The sequence below is a fragment of the Eriocheir sinensis genome, chromosome 23, assembly GCF_024679095.1.
Source record: "Eriocheir sinensis breed Jianghai 21 chromosome 23, ASM2467909v1, whole genome shotgun sequence".
Classification (NCBI taxonomy): domain Eukaryota; kingdom Metazoa; phylum Arthropoda; class Malacostraca; order Decapoda; family Varunidae; genus Eriocheir; species Eriocheir sinensis.
Genome location: NC_066531.1, coordinates 16,710,069 through 16,732,163, shown reverse-complemented (window position 1 = coordinate 16,732,163; position 22,095 = coordinate 16,710,069). Strand labels below are relative to the sequence as shown.

The window sequence follows — 22,095 nt, the reverse complement described above, 5'->3', positions numbered from 1 at the left end:
ATTGAAATCTCCCAAGATGGAGATTTCAGAGAAGGGAGAGTGGGTCAAGATGTGCTCCACTTTAGAGGAGGAGAGATGGTGCTCCACAGAATGAAAACTATTATCCTACATATCATGAATATGAAATATAAGTACTTAGCTACTATACAAGAGGTCGTTGTGGTTAATGCTGTCCATATGTTTGTCAACAAATGATGGACGATGGACTGACGGAGTGGATCATCCGTGCCGAGCGTCCGCTATTTCGCTGACGTCATTTTGAGGTCATTATTAACTTCGACGGATCCGTCAAAACGGAATAGTGGGAACCTCGCCTTACTCATTTCCCTCACCTCCTTCCTTTTCCTCCATCCCCTCCTTTCCTCTCTTATTTATTCTCTCTCTCACCTTCCTTTACTTACACCCCTCTCTCCCTCTTATCACCTCCCTTACTCCTTACCTCCCTCCATCCCCTCCTTTCCTCCCTTATTTTTTCTCTCCCTCACCTTCCTTTACTTACAGCCCTCTCTCCCTCTTATCACCTCTCTTACTCCTTACCTCCCTTCATCCCCTCCTTTCCTTCCTTATTCTCTCTCTCCTCCCTTTCACTCCATCCCCTTCTTTCTCCCTCTCTCCCCTCCCTTCTCTTCTCTTCCATTTTCTCTCCTCCCTTACTCTTTCTCTCCCTCTCCTTTCTTTTCCTCCTCTCCTCCCTTCCCAGTTCCCACCTCCCTCCTCCCTTACATTCTCTCCCTCTCCTCCCTTACACTTTCTCAGTCACGTTGTTTTGTTTTGAGGTGAGCCGAGTACCGCCCCCCCCCCCCCACCGTCCCACTTTGACCCGCTCTATTGTTATATATCTCCATTATTTCTATCTCCCTTCCTTCTGTTTCCTCTATTCCTTCTTTCCTCTTCTTTATTCTTCTGCAGTTCTCTCCTTTCTCCTTTTTTCTTTTCTCTTCTTCCTCTCTTCTCCTTTATCACACTTCTCATGTTACTGTTACTGTAATTATTATTATTATATTTATTATTATTATTATTATTATTATTATTATTATTATTATTATTATTATTATTATTGTTATCATCATCATTATTATCTCTCTCTCTCATATAGAAGAAGAAGAAAACTATTAAAACAAGAAGAAGAAAAAAACAACCTATAGCTGTGGAAAATGATTATAATTGGTTTCATGCACTAAATTAATGTTCCTTCCTTTACTGTTTTCTATTATCATATTACGAGTCTTATCATTTCCTCCACTGCATGAATATTGCACACATGTTTCTTGTATTAATTGAAAATCACACAGTATGCGCTAACCACTCTTGCAGGAAGGCTGTTACAGTTGCGGACGACTCAATTCGAGGAAGGAGGGAGGGAGGGAGGGAGGGGGCGGGAGAGCAATTTATTATCTTCTTTATTCTTTGTTCCATATCTCATAATAGAAGGGTGTCGATCCAGTGCAGATGTAGCTAACAGATGTGGAGTAAAGGACCTGCATGGAAACAGTGCTCAGAAGGGAAAAGACTCCGATGGTTTGGACATGTAAAGAGAGCAGGGGAGGACACAGTGCTGGGAGTTGTGGAGAGAATGGTAAGATAGGGTGTCCGGTGCAGATGTAGCTTTCAGATGTGGAGTAGAGGACCTGGAAACAGTTTATTTTTTCCTTTTTTACATGTGACCTAAAGCGCCGGTAGGCTTTTGTTTATTAGGGGCCTGATGGTGGGGCCGAGCCCGTTATGGCGCAAACAATTGTTTATAGTGGCACAATTATTATTGGCTCATGCTGCCCCCCGGAGATCATTCTTGATTTCACTTGCATAGCTTCTTCTAGAGTCCGGGTTGGTGGATAGTCTTCAGGACATCATGTGGGTAGTCTTAGGCCCCTCGGCGGTGACTGAAGAATCCCAGGTGGTTAGGGGCGGATTCGAACCCTCATCATCTTCAACCCTGCGAATGCGGGGCCGGCACGCTAACCACTCCGCCACCACCTCAGAAACATGGAAACATGGAAATGCAGGCAACATAAAGCCTATTGGCTCATTACGAGCTTGCCGGCTTTGGTGATTTAATCTGCTCGACAGCCACTTGGGGCCTGGGGAGCAGATGAAAGCACCTCGACATTGAGGAGCAGATGAAAGCACCTCGATATTGAGGAGCAGATGAAAGCACCTCAATATTCAGTTTACTCCCGACGCAGCGAATGAACGGTCGATTTTATATTTGAAGGAGTTGATAGTATTCGCATTTACTAATTCTGAAGGAAGATTGTTCCAGTGACGGATGACTCGGTTTGAAAAGAAACTCCTTCCGATCGGAAAGACTCCGATGGTTTGGACATGTGAAGAGCGCAGGGGAGGATACAGTGCTGGGAGGTTTGGAGAGATTGGCAAGACAGGGTGCCCAGTGCAGATGTAACTAACAGATGTGGAGTAGAGGACCTGGAAACAGTGCTCAGAAGGAAAATACTCCGATGGTTTGGACATGTGAAGGGAGCAGGGGAGGATACAGTGCTGGGAGTTGTGGAGAGATTAGCAAGACAGGGTATCTAGTGCAGCTAGATGTGGCTAACAGATGTGGAGTAGAGAACCTGGAAACAGTGCTCAGAAGGGAGACTCCTATAGTTCGGACATGTGAAAAGCAGGGGAGGATACAGTGCTGGGAGTTTTGGAGAGATTGGAGATTGAAAGTAAAAGGAAGGAGACCAGTTGGTAGACCTAGGAAAACGTGGAGAAGGTGTATACAGGAAGACTTGGCAGTGATGGGATTGGATGAGCATCAGGCAGAAGACAAAGCAGAATAGAGGAGACCCATAAAGCGTCCAACCGCTCAGGAAGAGTGAAAACGGACGTTAAACGAAATGATGATGATGATAATGATGATATCTCATAATATAAGAAGAAAATAACAGAACTAAGAACATTAAGTGACCTTGGATACGTTCAGTTCACTCCCGACGCAGTAAAGTTACTGTCAGTGGAAATGGAGTTGATCGTTTCCGCACTGACTATTTCTGCGGGGAGGCTGTTCCAGTGACGGACGACTCGGTTCGAGGAAGGAAGTATGGAGGAGGGAGGGATGGGAGCGAGAGTTTTTATTCTTTTCGTTAATCTTTGTTCTCTCGTTCCATCTCATCCTTCCACATGCTCACTGCCACATATACTTCACTACTCTGTTACTTTACTTAAATTGCTGATCATTTCACTTGAATTTCAGATTAAATAAGTTAACTTCCTCTGCATTCCGCCACGTAGGGCTACAGCAGACGCTTTTAAAATTAGAAACAGCAGACGCTTTTAAAATTAGGAACAGCAGATGCATTATAAATTAGGAACAGCAGACGCATTATACATTAGGAACAGCAAACACATTTAAAATTAGGATGAGTAATCACTTAAATTAACTTGAGAAACAAACAAAGATTAACATGATTCTGAGGGGAAGTAGGCACCCATTTATTATATATATACACATGTCTGTACATCATCAAGACCCCAAGACCCAGACCAAGCATTCCTAAACGTATACTATAGTCGCAGCACACGAGTCTGAGGTCTTCGTTATCGTGTTCTGGCAACTTGCCATTACACATGCACACACACATACAGCTACATAATCAGCGACCTAATTTTTTTTTTCCAACAGAGGAGTGGCCGAAAGATAGAGAAGAGCTGTGTGGGTGGAGCCCCCCACACGTGCGATGCATACTCCATACGAGGGCGGACAAGGCCCTTGTATATGGATAGCAGCGGTGCGGGGCAGAAGAACTGGAGGAGACGATACAGAACGCACAACCTCGAGGAAGCTGATTTAGTGAGAGAAGATATGAGAAGTTTCCAGTTAAGATTTCGAGTTAAGGATAGACCGAGGATATTTAGTTCTGAAGAATTATAAGGTGACAGCTAAGTGTAGTTGAAGAACAGGGGATAGGTGTTTGGAAGATTGTGTCGAGTTGAAAGGTGGATAAATTGGGTTTTTGAGGCATTGAAGGACACAAAAACCCAAAGGTTCCTTTTATCCCAATCGGAGATGATAGCAAGGTCTGAGGTTAAGGATTCTGCAGCCTCAGTCTTATAAACTAAAACAGATTTTTACGACAATTTCAATAATATGATTAATACAGACAAATGTGCCCTATGCGTAGACTATCATATAACATCGTAGACGCCATGACGCCAGGTTGCCAGAGCACGATAATTCACCTCAGTCTCGGGTGCCGCGACGAAAGCCAAGGCTGTTACACAGAGACAGCCTTGGCACAGCACCACTATAACTCCTCCTCTTCATCTCTCTCCTTTCCCTTCCCTCCTCTTCCTCCTCACTCAGGCTTAGTGATGCGGAAGACGAAGACGAGACCCTCCTTGTCACAGAAATAGTTTGGGACGATGCGCCGCTCCACCTGAAGGAATTATGACCATCATCATCAGCAGCAGCCTCTTATATATTTACCAACTTCCGACTTCAAATATGTCTCCTGGGGCTCAATAACTAGATTCATTTATATCTATCGTTAAAATAGTGAATTCCTGATGTTTCTTGGCAATAGTTAGGTGTCAAAAAACGGTAAATACGATGCTCTGAGTACGATAATCTGGCAACGGTGCTCCCTACCTTCTTCCACTTCCCGTCCGCCTCCAGCTGGTCCATGTAAGGCTCCAGCTTGTCCTTGTAGGAAGGCACGGTCTGTAGGAACTCATGGCGCATCACGATGATCACGAAGCCTCCTGGAGTGCCGGAGAGGAGGAACTCAGTTAATCATTGGGGCATACGCTAGGGGGCGCGTCGTCTAGCCCACCCTAGGGAGACCGCCTCAAGGTTTACTCCAGGCAAATATGAAGTCTCTATGTAGGCTCTTTCCCATCCTAAACGGCGCCTAAGTCCGCCCGTTTGAAAGGCCTCTCGTAAAAGTTGCTGGGATTACCATGAACTGTTTTGCGATCCTATAGTAGGAGTAGGTAGGAAGAAACCTACCGAACGGGCGTGACCTATTCTCGGTGAGGATATATGGGAAGCGAGGAGGGTGCTGAAGCCCTCCAAAGACCATGTCCTCACTAACCGTTTCCCTTTTGTCTCATCAATACCAGAGAGCAGTTCAGCATGTTCTCTAAAGACAGTTCCTCTCTCTTTCTACACCACACTACATTCACACAACACACACACCTTGAAACCTTGAACCTCCTCCTTATCAATTTCTGCAACATTCGTGGTCTTCGTTCTAATTTTCATACTGTGGAAACCATCTTTCCTCCTCTAAACCTTATTTTCTCTTCCTCACCGAAACACAGGTTACTGAGGCTACTGACAGCAACTTCTACTCTGTTCCCTCCTACTATCTCTATCCTAAATTTTAATCCTAAGCTGGATGTTGCGCCTACGTGTGCAACATCACTTGCTCTCGTGCCCACGACCTTGACTCTTCTGAATTTTCCACCATCTGGCTAAGACTTTATTGTCATTCTATTACTAAATACATATGTGCTGTTTATCTCTCACCTAACTCTACTAACTATGTAAAATTCTTTGACTATTTGAATTCTAAAGTGGAGCACATTCAGTGATATTAATGCGGAAGATTACTTTACAATTGATCGATCAAATAGAACAAGAAGAAATCACAATTTGAAGATAAGTGGTAAAAGATTTTCGTCGCACGAAGCTAAACACTTCTTCTTCAATCGAGTTGTTAATGTTTGGAACTCTCTACCTTGTGATGTCGTTGATAGTACAACAGTTACGGCCTTCAAGAATAGATTAGACAAGTGTTTTGAATCCAACCAGCAACTAAGATATTACTCATTGTCGTAATAACGTTAAGTTCTTTCGAATACTGGTGTCCTTGTCCGCTTTTATCGCCCGGTTAGTGGTAGCAGTAATGGTAGTTCTTTCCTCTTTCCTACATAAATTCCATGCAGTTTTCCCATGCTGCATGGTTCTTTTTCCTTTCCTGCCAGCTTTGGCTGGAGGGATGGGGGGGTGGGGAGGAGCCTTCACCTTTGCTGTCCTTCATCTTCCACCTTTGATTAGATAGTTAGTGTAGCTTGTCACAAACAACCTCGTAAGGACCAGCAGGTCTGCTGTTGTTTGTTCTTCCTTTGTGTTCCTTTGTGTTGTCACCAGCTCTACGTCAGCTGAATATTCTCGGTATTGTACCTGTTCCAAATATTTTCACAAGTGTAAACTCAGCAAAATTGCATCAGAGGCACGACTCTTTTATTTATGTGTATCTAACACTGTTAATCAGCCGTAATTGTGAGAGTAACGATCATTTGCATACGGTATTGATCCTTCTTGTTGTCTGTTAGCGGTAAAACTGTGATTTCCCTGCTCTAATTCAAACTTTCTAAGTGTGCCCTTGCTCCGTTTTCTCTTCGCCGTTTGGGAGAACCCCGCACTTTAAGGGCATGCTCACTTATTTCTCCTAACCAAATAACGGCTGCGTTATTGGGTCATTATTTCATATAACCATAACATTATAACATTACATTATAACCTGACATTATAACCTTAACTTTCTATTACGTCTAACGGCCACCTTGCTTACCATCCCTTCTTGTTTTTAGGGGTACGGCGCAAACTTTTAACTCAGACGCGTTAAGTTAATATTTACAGCAATTAAAATATGCTCATATATTGTAACTGATTTAAGCCATAATATGAACAAAGACACTCTCGCTAAACTCGGTGACACTTTTAAACAGTTAACGAGTCCCTCAGGTAAGGAGGAAGTGGAACACGGTTCAGGCACCAATGATCTTAATGTTGTAAATTTACGTTCAGGTACTCAGTATTCCTCAATTCCAAACAGGGACCCTTCACCTCCGGGTTCTTCGGGATACTTAACCCCCACTCAACCGGTCACAATGCCTACCAATCCACCCCCCCCTCCCCTCCACCGATTCGGGTCATTCCAACTCACGCCAGTTTTCGACAGTTCTCCGGCAGCGAGTCAGATTATTCGGCGAGACAGTTCCTAGATCTATGTGAGTCTGCCATCGTAAATTCCTCCATTACGGAAGATCATGATAAAATTGCATTCATTCGGTCCCGGTTACTACCAGGCTCTCGGGCACTAAATTTGATGCAGTCCTCAGCGTTTGCTTCGGTGGACATTGGAGTAAATTATGAGATTTTTAAAAGGAATTTTATAAAAATCTTCGGAGGCGGGAGTAAACCAAGCTTCGTTAGACAGATCGCACACACGGTTGAGCCCCTCCAAAAAAAAATCCTCAACAAAGCCGATTTGGGACGCCATGACTGAGGCAAATCAGCTGGCGGTTGACTGTGTCAAAAGTCTAGAAGACGCGCAATGGCTTGCAGGGGGCAGTATGCAAAAACACCAGGTGAAGACAGTCTTCGAGTTGCTTTTTTACTTATTTCATATTTCAGAGAAGAACCGCCGTTCTGCCCTTCCCTTGACCTTCAAACCGGGCGGGAAGTTGGTTGACTTCGTCTCAGAGTTAGAAGTCAAGGTTCAAGAACACACTCACCATCAACCCCTCGCAACTGCCGCAGCATGGCAGGCACAAAGTAAGGCATCTCTCACCTGTAGTTTTTGCAAACAATCAGAACATTCCGAGAATTCTTGCTTCGCGAAACGTAGGGACTCAACACACTCAAGACAGGGATCTGATAGGAGATCAGGAGGTTACAGGGGTGGCCATCACTCATCACACCGGAACCCTAGGCCAAACCATCAGCGGAAGGCTGCCTTTTGCCATGTCCACGGGAATTGTTTTCATGATTCAGACAGTTGTTATACAATACAAAAGGCCAAGGAGGAACAGAAGAACAAGTCCTCGGCGGACAGTAAACCACACTCCTCCTCTTCTCAGAATAAAAAGGCATGACTTTGTGACAGCCCCAAGGCGTACATCCAAGTATCCCATAAGGACGATACTAATTGGGAGCAACTTGACTCAGTCACTGCTGCCTTGGGACGGACAAGCATAATTGCCCTCCCTTGCAAGGTGGGCAAAATTTCACTCACCTTAGCGGTAGACACAGGTGCAACAGTCAATGTAATCTCAGACTCCGCTTACAGGTCACTGACACGACAGGCGAGAGGGGAAAATTGGCCGCTCCAAGAGAACGACCTGAATGTGGTAGGCGTGACAGGCACCACTTTGGGAATCCTTGGGCGAGTACCACTAACAGTCAGCTTACATGAAAAGGTATGTTCCTTTCGAGATTTCTTTTATGTATCTAGCAGGTTTGCCTTACCTGTGGATGGAATCTTAGGATTAAACGCCATGAAAGACCTGCACATAACCATAAACCCTGAAAGCAACGCGATCGTGTATCAAGGACGACGCATACAGGGGATGGTAAATCCATCGCCTATATCACCTGTAATCCCGCCCTCAGAGGGGGAAAATGACCAACCCACCACAGACTCAGGGTCTCCCACCGCCCAAGTGTCACCTCTTACGGTCAAACCACATTAAAACATTACAGACTTGTGGTGGACAGTAACGGCAGTCGTAGAAGGTCCTCAAGTAGTTCCGGATCGTGCTGCAAAACTTGTAAAAATCCGGTTACCTAACGCTCCTCCAACGGGCAGTGATGTGTGTATCGACGGAGCACCACACATACACCGGGTGACGGTGGAGGTAACTCTCGCGATAGTCAAAGAGGGAGGTATTGCAGAGGCATTGGCAATAAACACGTCAGGATCCCCTGTATCCTTAAAACACGGGGTTAGATTATGCCAGTGTCTAGTGTATGGGAAAAATGTAGCCCTGGAACCAGCTGCATACCCTTAAGCCCAAGTCTCAGGCATAACCTCGGCGTGTCAGGCTTCTCCCGAACAAGACACAGCTAATTTAGAGGCATTCCTAAAAGTTGCACACAATTCCGAAATTAAGCCAACCTTAGTCCGGCTGCTGGAACATTATAGGGGGGCGCTTGCTCTACCAGGCGAGCCGCTTGGAGTTACGCAGTGTGCTGAACACAGTCACATTAAGTTAAAACCCAATACCAATCCTGTATATATCAATGCATACAAGCTCCCCCCACAGTTAGAGGGAAGTAGTGCAGCAACTTATATCTGATATGTTAGAACAGGGTGTCATCAAAGAATCGAACTCCCCGTGGAATTCACCCTTGTTTCTGGTTCCAAAGAAAGACGGGTCTTATCGTCCTGTGATTGATTTCCGGCGTGTGAACAACGCGACCGTGGATGATCATTTTCCGTTTCCCGTTCTTAGAGATCTTCTGATGTGTCTCGGTAGAGGAAATAAAGTCTTTACGAGTCTAGATCTGGTCAGTGGCTGCTGGCAACTGCCCATGGCCCCCGAGTCCCGTGAAATAACGACTTTCAGCACGCCTCATGGACACTATGAGTGGACGAGGATGCCGTTCGGGCTCAAAGGAGCTCCCTTGACCTTCCAAAGGACAATGAACAGTATTTTTGGTGACTTGCTGGGCAACTGTTTATGTGTATTTAGACGACATCATTATAGCAAGTAAAGACGTGCATGCACACATGGCAACACTAAAAGCAGTCCTACACAGACTTCAAGAGGTCGGATTAAAGCTCAAACTCACCAAATGTGAATTCTTAAAGCCTCGGATCAAGTTCTTGGGGCATGTCGTGGACGAATTCGGCATCCACACAGTGGACGACAAAATAAAAGCTATTTCCGAGTTCCCTCAACCAACGTCGGCGGACAAGGTACGGTCTTTCTTGGGAGACGGACGTTATTACAGGCCTTTCATAAAGGACTTCGCAGCACGCGCAAGTCCCCTAACCCATCTATTAAAGAAAGACGTACCATTTCAGTGGCTCCCAGTTCAACAAACGAGCTTTGAGGATTTAAAGAAAGCGCTTACACAGGCTCCGGTCCTTGTCTTTCCGGATTTCAAGGACCCCTTTCAGCTTTGTACCGACGCTTCGGCTAGTGGACTAGGAGCCGCGCTGATGCAAACAGATAAGTCCGGCAAAAAGCATGTAATAGCGTTCGCCAGTCGAGTACTAACAGCTCCGGAAAATAACTATTCTGTTACCCACCTAGAGGCTCTTGCCATTGTGTGGGCTCTGAAGCATTTTCGAGACATAGTGATGGGGTACATAATTGTGGTGTATACGGACCACGCGGCCATAACTGATCTTTTCAAGGGAATAAACCTACACGGTCGTCTGGCAAGATGGTTCTTAACGATCCAAGCATACAATCCGGAGATAAAATATATCACCGGGAAAACAAATGTGGTCGCAGATGCCTTATCTCGGAATATTCCGATAGGCGCGATTACCACCCCAGAGGTCATCCACAACTTCACTTCACCTGAGCTACACACTGCTCAGCGAGACCACCCTGTGTGGAAGAGGTTAATTTAAGCCCTCGAGTCGGGAGACGAAACAAACCTTCCTGAATTGCCAGTTCTTTTCACAATTCTTCCTATCAGAGGACAACCTCCTTTGTAGGTCATGGCCAACCAAACCGGTACCTATAGAACAACTGGTCATCCCAGACAAATACGTCCCCGTGACGCTTAAGCTGGTCCATATCACACCCATTGCGGTCACCCAGGAAGAGACAAGACGCTATCTGTCACCAGACGAAAATTCTACTGGCCCACATTACGGGTTGATGTAGAAACACATGTCGCACATTGCGTCGTTTGTGCTAAGCACAAGGGGTCCGTAAAAGGGCCAGCACCTATGTTGCAATACCCAGTACCAGAGGTGCCATGGGATGTTGTTAATATAGACTTATTACAGCTCCCCCAGAGCCAACATGGTTCGCGCTACTTATTGTTGTGCGTCGACCAGTTCTCTAGGTTTCTAGTTCTAGCGCCTCTCAAGGACAAGACAGCCACACGCGTGCCCCATGCCCTCGTGACTCACGTGTTGTGTCCACATTCGTCTCCTCGAATTCTTTTGAGTGACAATGGCACCGAGTTTAGGAACACAGTATTGAGCGAAATATGCGCTCAGGTAAAATCACGCAATCCTTCATCACAGCTTACCACCCAGCTGCTAATGGGTTGGCAGAGAGAGCTAATAGGAAAATCTTACAGGTCCTCAGGCCTATCGTGAACGATCTCCACGATAACTGGGAGGATTGGCTATCGCACCTAGCCGCTTCCATAAATACGTCGGTAAACGACTCTACAGGGAAGTCTCCCTACCACATCTTACATGGGGTGGAGAAACGTCTTTCGTACGACTTCCTAACAAAACCACACCAACCTTTCTACAACATTGATAGGTACGCGCAACAGCAGATGCATATGTTTTCCAAGATACACTCCGAGGTTAGGTGTACGTTAAACGCTACAAAGATTGAAATGATGTCAAAACAAAACAAACAGGCCGTCCCGGTGGAATTAAAAGAGGGTGACACAGTCATGATTAAGCAAGCGGAAAGGAGTTCAAAACTGGGGGTAAAATTTGTGGGTCCTTACCGTGTTGTTCGGAATGTCAGGGGAAATAGGTTCGAGGTTCTTGAGTCAAGTAGTGGAGTTAGTCTAGAAGTTCACAGTGATCGTCTGAAAGTAATTCCCTCACCCTTGGACCTTGATATTGGTAATTCCCCCTCAGAGTCAAATGTTCAACAAGATAATCCCAACACCCATAGCTATAACTTGAGACCACGAGTTTAAATACTTCATTCCCACCACTTTCAGATCATGATGTTGCGTTTTGTGATAATCTTGTTGTACCTCGGCTCCCTGCTTGCAACGACACCCATCCACCTGAAGCCTGGCGCCCTCACGGCACACATAGGAGAGGTCTTCCTCATAGAAGATGTGCTCCTCGTAAAATATCCATATACTTCCTTGACCAACACCACAGACACAATCAGGATAGTCTCAGAAAAACTACTCGGTATGGCAGACGCCATACGGGCAACGAAGACTAGGGAATCAAAGGCACCTTCTAGTACCAATTCTGAATATTTTTCAACTACTGGAGGATAGGATTCTGTTCTTACGGGGAAAAGTTGATGAGGTAGACATGGATTATTGTTTTCACTCAGTTCACTCTCGGGTAAAGAGGGGGTTGCTCAACATCGTTGGGTCCGCCTCAAGTTCCTCTTCGGTACGGCAACCGACGAGGTCGTGCACGATTTGCGGGACCACTACGCTCATGTACTTTCCTTTGCTGCCCGATATCGCAGGGTGATCAACGCCAATTGTAGAAAACTTCCGCGATTGCATACTCACATTGAGGAACTGCTAGAGCAAACAAATAAGATGGCAGAGGTTATCAACATAGTTGTCAAGCAGATCGACCAGGTGAATCAGTTTCTCCTCCTAGATCAGGCCTTGCATGTACTGGAAAACGTCATTAACTCTGTCGCAACGGCAAATCAGCAGGTTATTAGCAACATGGTAGATGCAGCGCACGGTAGAGTCACACCTGCCTTGTTCCCTCTACACGATTTGAGAACGACTATCCATATCGGGTATCAAAATTATAGTCTCAAGCCTTTATTCACCCCAGACATGAGTCAATATTTTTACCCCTTGATCGAGTCCAGCCTCACGCCCGATGCCATAATCATTCATGTTCCGTTTCAGACGGCGGACGTGTTTGAGGCCCATGAAATTGTTACATTTCCCTTTTCCGCCAAGGACAGTGTGTTAGCCCTGGACACGTACCCGTCTCTTGTCTTAATCGCGGAGGATTTCGCTCTGTATCCAACGGGTAGCTACTCACTCTTGCAATATTGCAAGGAAACGGTCTTCAGGCGATTCTATTGCTCTGCGTCTCTTTTTGCCTTCCTACCGGTCGGGGAGGAGTGTGCGAGATCGCCCTCACCCGAGGGAACGCGTCTGACGCTCTTTCCCTGTGCCCTTACAAGCAACTACCACCAACACCTGTTTTCCATAAGAACTTTCAGGGTCTGCAATATTTCTATTTTCCTCAGTCCTTCTATGTATCGGTAATCTGCCCGGAGGGTACCACTTATCAACGGGTTACTGGTCACTATGCCATAGCGGAAGCATGCTATATCCGCTCCACTAACATAACAACGTACCCGTCCCGGATCCGTCTGGTGTTCACGGCCAATATTTCCCATCGAGTGTTTCCTCTGCGGTCTCTCGATAACATTCACTTCTCCAGCATCTCTTATGTGACTAATTCCCTTAATTCATTGTCTTTCGCAAACAAAACAGAGTTTGCAGAAACCCTGGAGGAAACGCTGCCTGAATACTTGCACCTCACCTACTTGTACCCTGGAATTTTTGTGCCAATGTTTCTGATGTTCGTCAGTCTCGTCGTCATGTGCTACCTTATTAGGAGGAACTCTGTCCTGCATGATTATTTGGTTGTTCAGACGAGGCGACAGGATGCAGGGAAACCCCTGGCTAAGTAGTTTTTTTTTTTTTCTCACGCAAGACAAAAGGCAAGAAATGTGTCATTTCTCCTGCTCCTGTACCTTAACATTGTACTATGTTCCCACCTTTTGTTGTTCTTATTATTATTTTTTGGAAGCTGGATGAGCATTTCATGTTCTGTCACTATGCCACTTATTAACTACAGATACTTGTGTCTTTATGTTTCTCCATTTAGAGGTTATTTCTCTGATTTATGTCGCACCCGCTGGTGTTACCTCTCATTATTTATGTCATTATTACACGAGTATTCCTGCTTAGCCATTGTTTTCATATACTTGTGCCATAAGCAGTCTGCTCAACATGTTTACACTATATCGGGTCCACTACTAATTAGATTTTTTGGGGGGTGTCGCGAGGTCGCGATCAGCGGTAGGTGACCGAGCAGTGTTATAGTAATTGTAGTATATCAATGTATTATTATTATTATTACTTATTATCACCACGGATTAGGCATGCAATATCAATGGAAAAAATCCACGACAGATAGATCACGCCACCTTGTAGGAATGTCAGCTCTCAGTGTTTACCATCTCAGTTTGTATACAAAACATTTCATCAAGCTTAGAGGTCACCTTGACATACGTGACGAATTGTAACTTCATTATTTTCCACTCTGTAACTCGTCACTCCTTCGAGAGAGCTCGCACGACACACACCTAGCGTCTCGTCTCTCTCACCCACGCTACGCTGTATCTTAGGGTAAGAATATATTTCTTCTAAGACAGCAAGAGTTTCCCTTCACGCCCGCAAGTCCCCGCAACCAAGCGTTACACCGTTACAACCTGAGGATGTACTTTTCCGATTTCCCGTGGAATGATTACTGCCTCCAGGAGAGAGACCCCTCTTGTGTGTGCCCAGCGCATCTCAGAGGTGATTGTCTCTGGAATGGAGGCATACATTCCACGTTCTATTTTTTACTCCTCATACTAAAAATCCTTGGTTTAATCGTGCTTGTTCTCGTGCTATTAAAGATAGAGAGGCAGCTCACAAAAAGTTCCAGAGCCTTCGAACTCCCGCTAACTATGGCTTTTAAATTTATTCTATTCTCTGACTTACCAAAACTGCTTTAATCAATAGAAAATGTCAACACCTTGCTTCTTCTAATTCTTCTCGTGACTTCTGGCACTTAGCCAAAAATGTCTCCTCCAATTTCACATCTTACTCTTTCCCTCCTTTCCTTAACCCTGACGGCAGCACTGCCGTCTCATCTGTCTCTAAGGCTCAAACTTTCTGTAAGAACTCCACCCTGGACGATTCTGGGCATATTCCTCCTACTCACCCCCCCTCTGACTCCTTTATGCCCGTTATTAAGATTCTTCCAAATGATGTTTTCTATGCCCTCTCTGGCCTCAACTCTCAGAAGGCTTATGGACCTGATGGAGTCTCTTATTGTCCTTAAAGCTTCCGTGCTGACACCCTGCCTGGTCAAACTCTTTCGTCTCTGCCTATCAATATCTACCTATCCTTCCTGCTGGAAGTATGCCTTTGTACAGCCTGTGCCTAAGAAGGGTGACCGTTCCAATGCCTCAAACTACCGCCCTATAGCTTTACTTTCATGTATATCTAAAGGTTTTGAATCAATCCTTAACCGGAAGGTTCAAAAGCACCTTTCCACTTCCAACCTTCTATCTGATCGCCAGTATGGGTTCCGCAATGGACGTTCTACTGGCGATCTTCTTGCTCTCTTAACTGACTCTTGGTCATCCTCTTTTAGCCATTTCGGTGAAACTTTCTCAGTTGTGCTAGACATATCGAAAGCCTTCGACAGAGTCTGGCACAAGTTTTTGCTTTCTAAACTGCCCTCTTTCAGATTCTATCCCTCTCTCTGTTCCTTTATCTCCAGTTTCCTTTCCGGCCGTTGTATCTCTGCGGTGGTAGACGGTCATTGTTCTTCCCCTAAACCTATCAACAGTTGTGTTCCACAGGGCTCTGTCCTATCAGCCACTCTCTTCTTGTTATTCATCAATGATCTTCTTTCAATAACAAACTGTCCTGTCCACTCATACGCCGACGACTCCACTCTGCATTATTCAACCTCTTTCAATAGAAGCCCATCCCAACAGGAAGTACACGACTCCAGACTGGAGGCTGCAGAACGCTTAACCTCACACCTTGCAATCATTTCCGATTGGGGTAGAAGAAACCTTGTGTCCTTCAATGCCTCAAAAACTCAATTTCCCCACCTATCAACTCGACACAATCTTCCAAACACCTATCCGCTATTCTTCAACAACACTCAGCTGATTCCACTCTCGCTAAATCAGCTTCCTCGAGGTTGGGCGTTCTGTATCGTCTCCTCCAGTTCTTCTCCCCAGCACAGTTGCTATCCATATACAGGGGCCTTGTCCGCCCTCGTATGGAGTATGCATCTCACGTGTGGGGGGGAGGGTGCTCCACTCACACAGCTTTTCTGGACAGCGTGAAGTCTAAGGCTCTTCGTCTCATCAGCTCTCCTCTTCCAACTGATAGTTTTCTACCTCTTAAATTCCGTCGCGATGTTGCCTCTCTTTTTATCTTCTATCGCTATTTTCACGCTGACTGCTCTTCTGAACTTGCTAACTGAATGCCTCCTTCCTTCCCGCGGCCCTGCTGCACACGACTTTCTACTTATGCTCATCCCTATACTGTCCAAACCCCTTGTGCAAGATTTAACCAGCATCTTCACTCTTTCATCCCTCACGCTGGTAAACTCTGGAACAATCTTCCTTCATCTGTATTTCCTCCTGCCTACGACTTGAACTCATTCAAGAGGAAAATATCAGGACACCTCTCCTCCCGAAATTGACCTCTCTTTCGGCCACCTCTTTTGATTTTCTTTTTCTCAGGAGCAGCGAGTAGCGGGCTTTTTTTTTATATTATTGTTTCTTTTTTTTGTGCCATTGAGCTGTCTCCTTTTTTGTAAAAACACTTTCACACTCACACTCACTCACTCACGCATGCACGCACGCACGCACGCACGCAGGCACGCAGGCTCACTTACTTACTCACCGTCCTTTGCGACGCGCACAACGTCGTCGAGGCCACTGTGTGAGATGTGACCTTCGCCCATACCGCCCGAGGTGACCACCAGGTCGTATGTGTCTGAGAGAGAGAGAGAGAGAGAGAGAGAGAGAGAGAGAGAGAGAGAGAGAGAGAGAGAGAGAGAGAGAGAGAGAGAGAGAGATGTAAAAGAAAAATACGTATATTAATCTTTACATATTAAACAACAACAATAACAATAATTCCACTCACACAACTCTCCTGGACAGAGTGGAGTCTAAGGCTCTTCGTCTCATCAGTTCTCCTCCTCTTACTGACAACCTTTTACCTCTTAATTAAATTCCGCCGTTATGTTGCCTCTTTTTCTATCTTCTATCGATATCTTCATGATGACTGCTCTTCTGAACTTGCTAACTGCATGCCTCCCTCCCTCCCTCGGCCCCGCTGCACACGACTTTCTACTCATGCTCATCCCTATACTATCCAAAACCCTTATGCAAGAGGTAAACTCTGGAACAACCTTCCTTCGTCTGTGTTTCCCCCTGTCTATGACTTGACTTATTTCAAGAAGAGTGTATCAAGACACCTCTCCTCTCGAAATTGACCTCTATTTTGGCTACTCTTTACTTTTATCTTTTGTGGGAGCGGCGAGTAGCGGGCTTTTTTTTTGTACTCTTTTTGTTGCCCTTGAGCCGTGTCCTTTGATGTAAAAAAAAAAAAACTACTAATACCTTTGGGCACGGTGGAGTGTCCGCTGCCGAAAAACTCCAGGAAGTCGTTGGTATAGATGCCAGTCTCCCGTTGCTTCATCATGCCCTCCGACGGGTCCACAGCGTCTATGTGCCTGTGGGATTGGCTGTAGTAGTTGTAGTAGTAGCAGTAGTAGTAGTAGAAGTTATAGTAGTAGTAGTAGTTGTTGGGAATCAGTAAATTTACCCTACCCAACAGTTAGGTCACTCGCAAAGTGAATAACACACCCGTCAGACAATCCCAAACAAACAAGTGCTTACCAGCTATTAGGTGGTGAAGGTATCCAACAAGCAACTCCAGACAGTCGAACAAATAATAATCCTACCGGATCCGTGTAGTAAAATCTATCCGTCTCAAATAACTGCTGGGGGCACTTAGCTGAGAAGCGGGTTTCAAAAGACATTGTTGTCTCTGAAGTCTCGTTGCCGGGTGTAGTATCCCTCAGTCAGGTAATAGAAGGCACACTGCGTCCGAGTTAATGAGTGGGCTGCAGTGCCTTGGTCTTTACTTTGTGAAGGCCGGTGGTGGAGTGAGAGAAAACCAACCACGTGGGTCTGAAGCGATATTTTTTAATTTCTCTCGCTAGATGGCGTGGCTTTCCTCTCTGTTTCCATAGATTAAATTATCCTTGCTCTTTAATTTTAATTCAGCAAGAACAATTAGTTATTATTTCATGAAAGGAAACACTTCACTATTGTTATTCCTTTCATGGTAAATGTGGTTAGTCTTCAGGCAGTGAATAAGTTAATTCTGTCTCGGTTTGGGAGCCGATGACCGAAGTATTCAAGTTCCATCGAAGGCTTATTCGAGCTCAGACGATACTCATAGTTGGCTTGAACTCTCGGCCCGAGACTAGTTCCATAAGGGAAATAGTTCATGTGTCTAGTCCCCCGGTTAACTGGCCTAATTCCTAACATAGTATAGCCTATCGATTTTAACTTGAGCCCTTGGGCGCGACACAAGGATTCCCCACGAGACCGCGCTGGTGCCACATCACTCCATTACTCTCCTCAGAGAGGGTGGCTACCTCTCTCTCTCTCTCTCTCTCTCTCTCTCTCTCTCTCTCTCTCTCTCTCTCTCTGCATGGCTGCGCAGGGGGCGAGAGTGAGATCTACTTCATTTGTCCATTGTGGCGTAACGTTGAATGGTGCGGCCTGGCGCCTGTTGCCAAGGTCCGTCAGGCAGCAAAGTTGCATGAGCCACGTTGCCAAGTGATATGGAAGGTTTACTGAGTCGTTGTCTTTCCCTCTAATCCCAGGTCGAGTGCCCCAGTCTGCGGGATCTGCGAGAGCAGTACCTCTCCCGGTGTCGTGATGTACATGGGAATTTTTCCCTTTCCCTAATGCTGGGTGAAAAGGCGTTCACCCCTGGACATGACGTCATGGGGTATCTACAGGAGATAGGCATCCTCCATCTCTTGTAGGGTCTCTTATAGAAAGTTCTTTGTATTTCACTAATGCATTTTTAATAAACATTTTATTATATTTTAAACTAGTGCTATATCTGAATGGACCATTTCAAAACTATCTTCCTAATAACTTTTATCATCCTTAGATTATTTTAATTATTTGCCTTCCATTTTATTACTCCGGTGCCATATGACCAAGATGTTGCAGCGCCATGAAAGAAACTCTAAATCAATCAATCAATCCCTCTAATCCCAAGCCATTCATAACACCACGCAGTCGTATTATGAATGTATGTAAATTCCATAAATAGATAACGTACATGTGGTGCCCCGCGGGCTGCGACACCACTCGCTCCAGTGTCATCATCTTCTCCGGCAATATTTTCCGATGACAACAGCGGTATCGACCGCTAAAAGCACAACACGGACTCCAACACATGATTGTCCCCAAACGCACTGTTCATTTACCAACCTATACACAATTGCAATTGCCCATTAACGCACCCGCTTATCTCTCTAAGCCAAAACACAATCAACCGCGGCCAAAACACAATCAACCGCGGCCAAAACACGATCAACCGCGGAACCGTAAGGATTAAAATCGAGTGTAAGCCACATGTCGGTTAGGTAGATTATTGTATGAGCTCGGTGTGAGTTTGATGTATGACTCACACGCCTGACGTATTACCCTCGTGATGTCTGTATGTATGTCATGCCTATATAAGAAGCATTTATTCAGGCTAGGGATCAGATCAGCCAGCACTCTGTTCGTGTGCTATACACCCAGTTGTCCTTCCCTAGACAACATGGGCAGAACAATCATCTTTGCTACTGTGAGTATGGAGTGATGTGGTACCATAGAGGAAAGCGTATCTAACATATCTATTGTGTTCTATTATCTTAGTTTTACTTAGGATTATATTTCTATGATACTTTATTGTGTGAGTTTTTACTCAATATTATACCATTGCTAACGTCAGTAACCAATAGTGAAAGAAAACCTGAAGACTCATTGAGTCTCGTAAGCCAGTCGCTGGTTTAAACAATATTTTTACCCTTTGTAATATTAAGTAGTATTAAGGTAGAATAAAATACATATAAGAAAGGCGACACCGTTTCATCACCCCATTTACGAACTCCTTTAAATACTCCTAAAGTACCAGAATTTTAAGTCAAGTGTCACTAATACAAACAGTGTGTCGTCTACCCTGTGTGCCCGGATTACGGGTTACAACATACAGACTAACAGTGAGACAAAACGTCATGCGCAGGTCATCGCTAGATCTGTAAACAATGGGGGTTTCTCCGGGCCAAGCCACAGGACTTCATTTTAAGTTAGAGTCGATGGACTATAGTAATACCGCTCATGCCCGCTCCCAGTTCCCACCCAGCGGCCCTGCCTCTACACAAGCAGCTGTAATTTCCAACACATCATCTTCATCTCTTGGCGTTGGGGCTGAGGCACTGGCAGGCAGGAGGCAGTGGACTGGAGGATATTTAAGTATGGTGACCGGACATCCCCCTGTCTGCGGCCCTGCGGCACCCACCTGAAGCCTTCCCGGTGGAGTTCGCGGCCCACGCAGCCCGTCCCGGCGGCCACGTCCAGCACCCTGGCCTTGGCTCGCCGCTCCGGGGGTACCCAACGCAGCGCCTCCTCCACCGTGATGGCGGGGCCACGGTACCCGCCTTTCCAGATCATCTAAGGGGACGGGGAAGCGGGTGATTACAGGTGCGTACCCCAGGGGCCGCATCACTTCACTCCCGGACCTCAAGGAGTAGTCGCCGGTTTAACGCAAAATCATTCCAGCGATACCCCATGATTCTGCGTAGGCACTTGGTACCGAAGGCATCTCTCTCTCTCTCTCTCTCTCTCTCTCTCTCTCTCTCTCTCTCTCTCTCTCTCTCTCTCTCTCACCATCTCCTCGTAGTTCTCGGACCACTCGTTGTAGCCGGCCACCATCTCCTCCGGCGTGACCCCCGGCCTGTGGACTTTCGCGATCACCCTCATTGCCACGTCGCCACGACTGCCGCCCTCAGACATTATCCTGCAGAAGGGAAGAGACGGGAGAATCACAGGCAGGGCATGACTACAGTACAGTACAATTCCTTTATATATTATTTATATATTTGCGAAGGTAGGTACAGTTTTCTAGCCCCGCGCCGCACTCCTCGCTGATTTGCCGGCTGGCTCTCAAGCTCCGCCCACCTCCATGGCAAGTGTGCCCCGCCTCTCTCTCTCTCTCTCTCTCTCTCTCTCTCTCTCTCTCTCTGGAATAGACTAAGCAATCACATAGTTAGTGCAGCGACGATAGCTTGGTTTAAGAGTAGACTGGATAGCTACATGGACGAGGATGACAGGTGATGGTGAGGTGTGGGTGCAGTAAGGCTCTCCGGCTTATTGCACGGCCAGCTGAAGTTGCTCACTCTCTCTCTCTCTCTCTCTCTCTCTCTCTCTCTCTCTCTCTCTCTCTCTCTCTGTGTGTGTGTGTGTGTGTGTGAGAGAGAGAGAGAGAGAGAGAGAGAGAGAGAGAGAGAGAGAGAGACTGTGATCAGGGTGTGATGAATGAACACACACACACCCACACACACACACACACACACACACACACACACACACTCCCAGGCTTCACGGTCTGACAGGGCGGCAGTTCGAGCCCGCTCAGGCCGGATTCATTCCGTTGACTAGGAGTGGTTACTATCCCCTTGAGAAAGGGGATGGGGTGTGGTGTGAGGTCCTGGCAGTACCCATAGATCGACGATAAAGAGCACTTGCTCATGTCGGGAGGGTACCTGCTGCTGGCGATTACGAGACCAACACGTGATCAGGTCGTGGTGAATTACACACACACACACACACACACACACACACACACACACACACACACACACACACACACACACACACACTTTACACGTGGCAATTCCTGGCCGGCAATACAGCCGCGACGATCTAGCGGCTAGACCGGCTGGGTGCTCTCGGGAGAAAGTACCTTCACACGTGGGAGGACCCGCCGGGAGCATCAAGACGTAAACTGCTAGTAAATGCAAGGGCATGAATTCACCCCAGACACCCCAAAAGGCTACTACCATATCTTAAAACCACAATGAGTTTGGTCCATCAGCCTAATATTGTAGAAATACTTTAAGTAAACGAGTTTTATCATAAGTAGTATTAATTGATTGCCTGATTGTTTATTGTTGTATTTAACAAGAAAGGAGAAGGGAGGAACATGCCAAATTACGAGGGGCTTCGAAGACATGTTGAAGGGGTAAACTGGGATAATTTAGGGATTCATGAGAGCCAGAACTGTGGGTTGGAGAGCCAGGAGAACCAGGTAGAAATGTCTTACAATAATTTAGTTAGAGTAATAGTAGAGGGGCAAGGACAGCATATACCACAGCGAACACTTAGAAAAGAAAACAATGACCCTAAGTGGATGGCTCGTGGACTAAAACACGAGATAGGGTTAAAGAAGGGAATTTATCAGAAAATAAAGAATGGTGAAACACTTCTCAGGGGCCGGTATGTCGAACTATCTAGATTAGTGAAGAAAAACACCAGGATAGCAAAAAGGAATTATGAGATCAAAGTAGTAAATGAGGCGAAAAGTAATCCTAAGGGCTT

The 22,095-nt window shown here is 45.9% G+C and overlaps 1 protein-coding gene across 2 annotated transcripts in view; it reads right to left on the bottom strand.

Annotated features, from left to right (window-relative positions):
- Nucleotides 1–3,911: 3,911 nt before the first annotated feature.
- LOC127002511 (uncharacterized) overlaps nt 3,912–22,095 on the bottom strand; it is a 102,376-nt gene continuing 84,192 nt past the window's right edge. For both annotated transcript variants that reach the window (XM_050868566.1, XM_050868565.1), the window contains exons 2-7: nt 20,386–20,515; nt 20,018–20,169; nt 17,044–17,156; nt 16,322–16,414; nt 4,595–4,707; nt 3,912–4,382 (exon numbers count right to left, since the gene is read on the bottom strand). In XM_050868566.1, the coding sequence (XP_050724523.1) occupies nt 4,302–4,382; nt 4,595–4,707; nt 16,322–16,414; nt 17,044–17,156; nt 20,018–20,169; nt 20,386–20,511 (678 nt within the window). In that variant the 5' untranslated portion in view covers nt 20,512–20,515 and the 3' untranslated portion in view covers nt 3,912–4,301. The remainder of the gene's footprint in view (nt 4,383–4,594; nt 4,708–16,321; nt 16,415–17,043; nt 17,157–20,017; nt 20,170–20,385; nt 20,516–22,095) is intronic.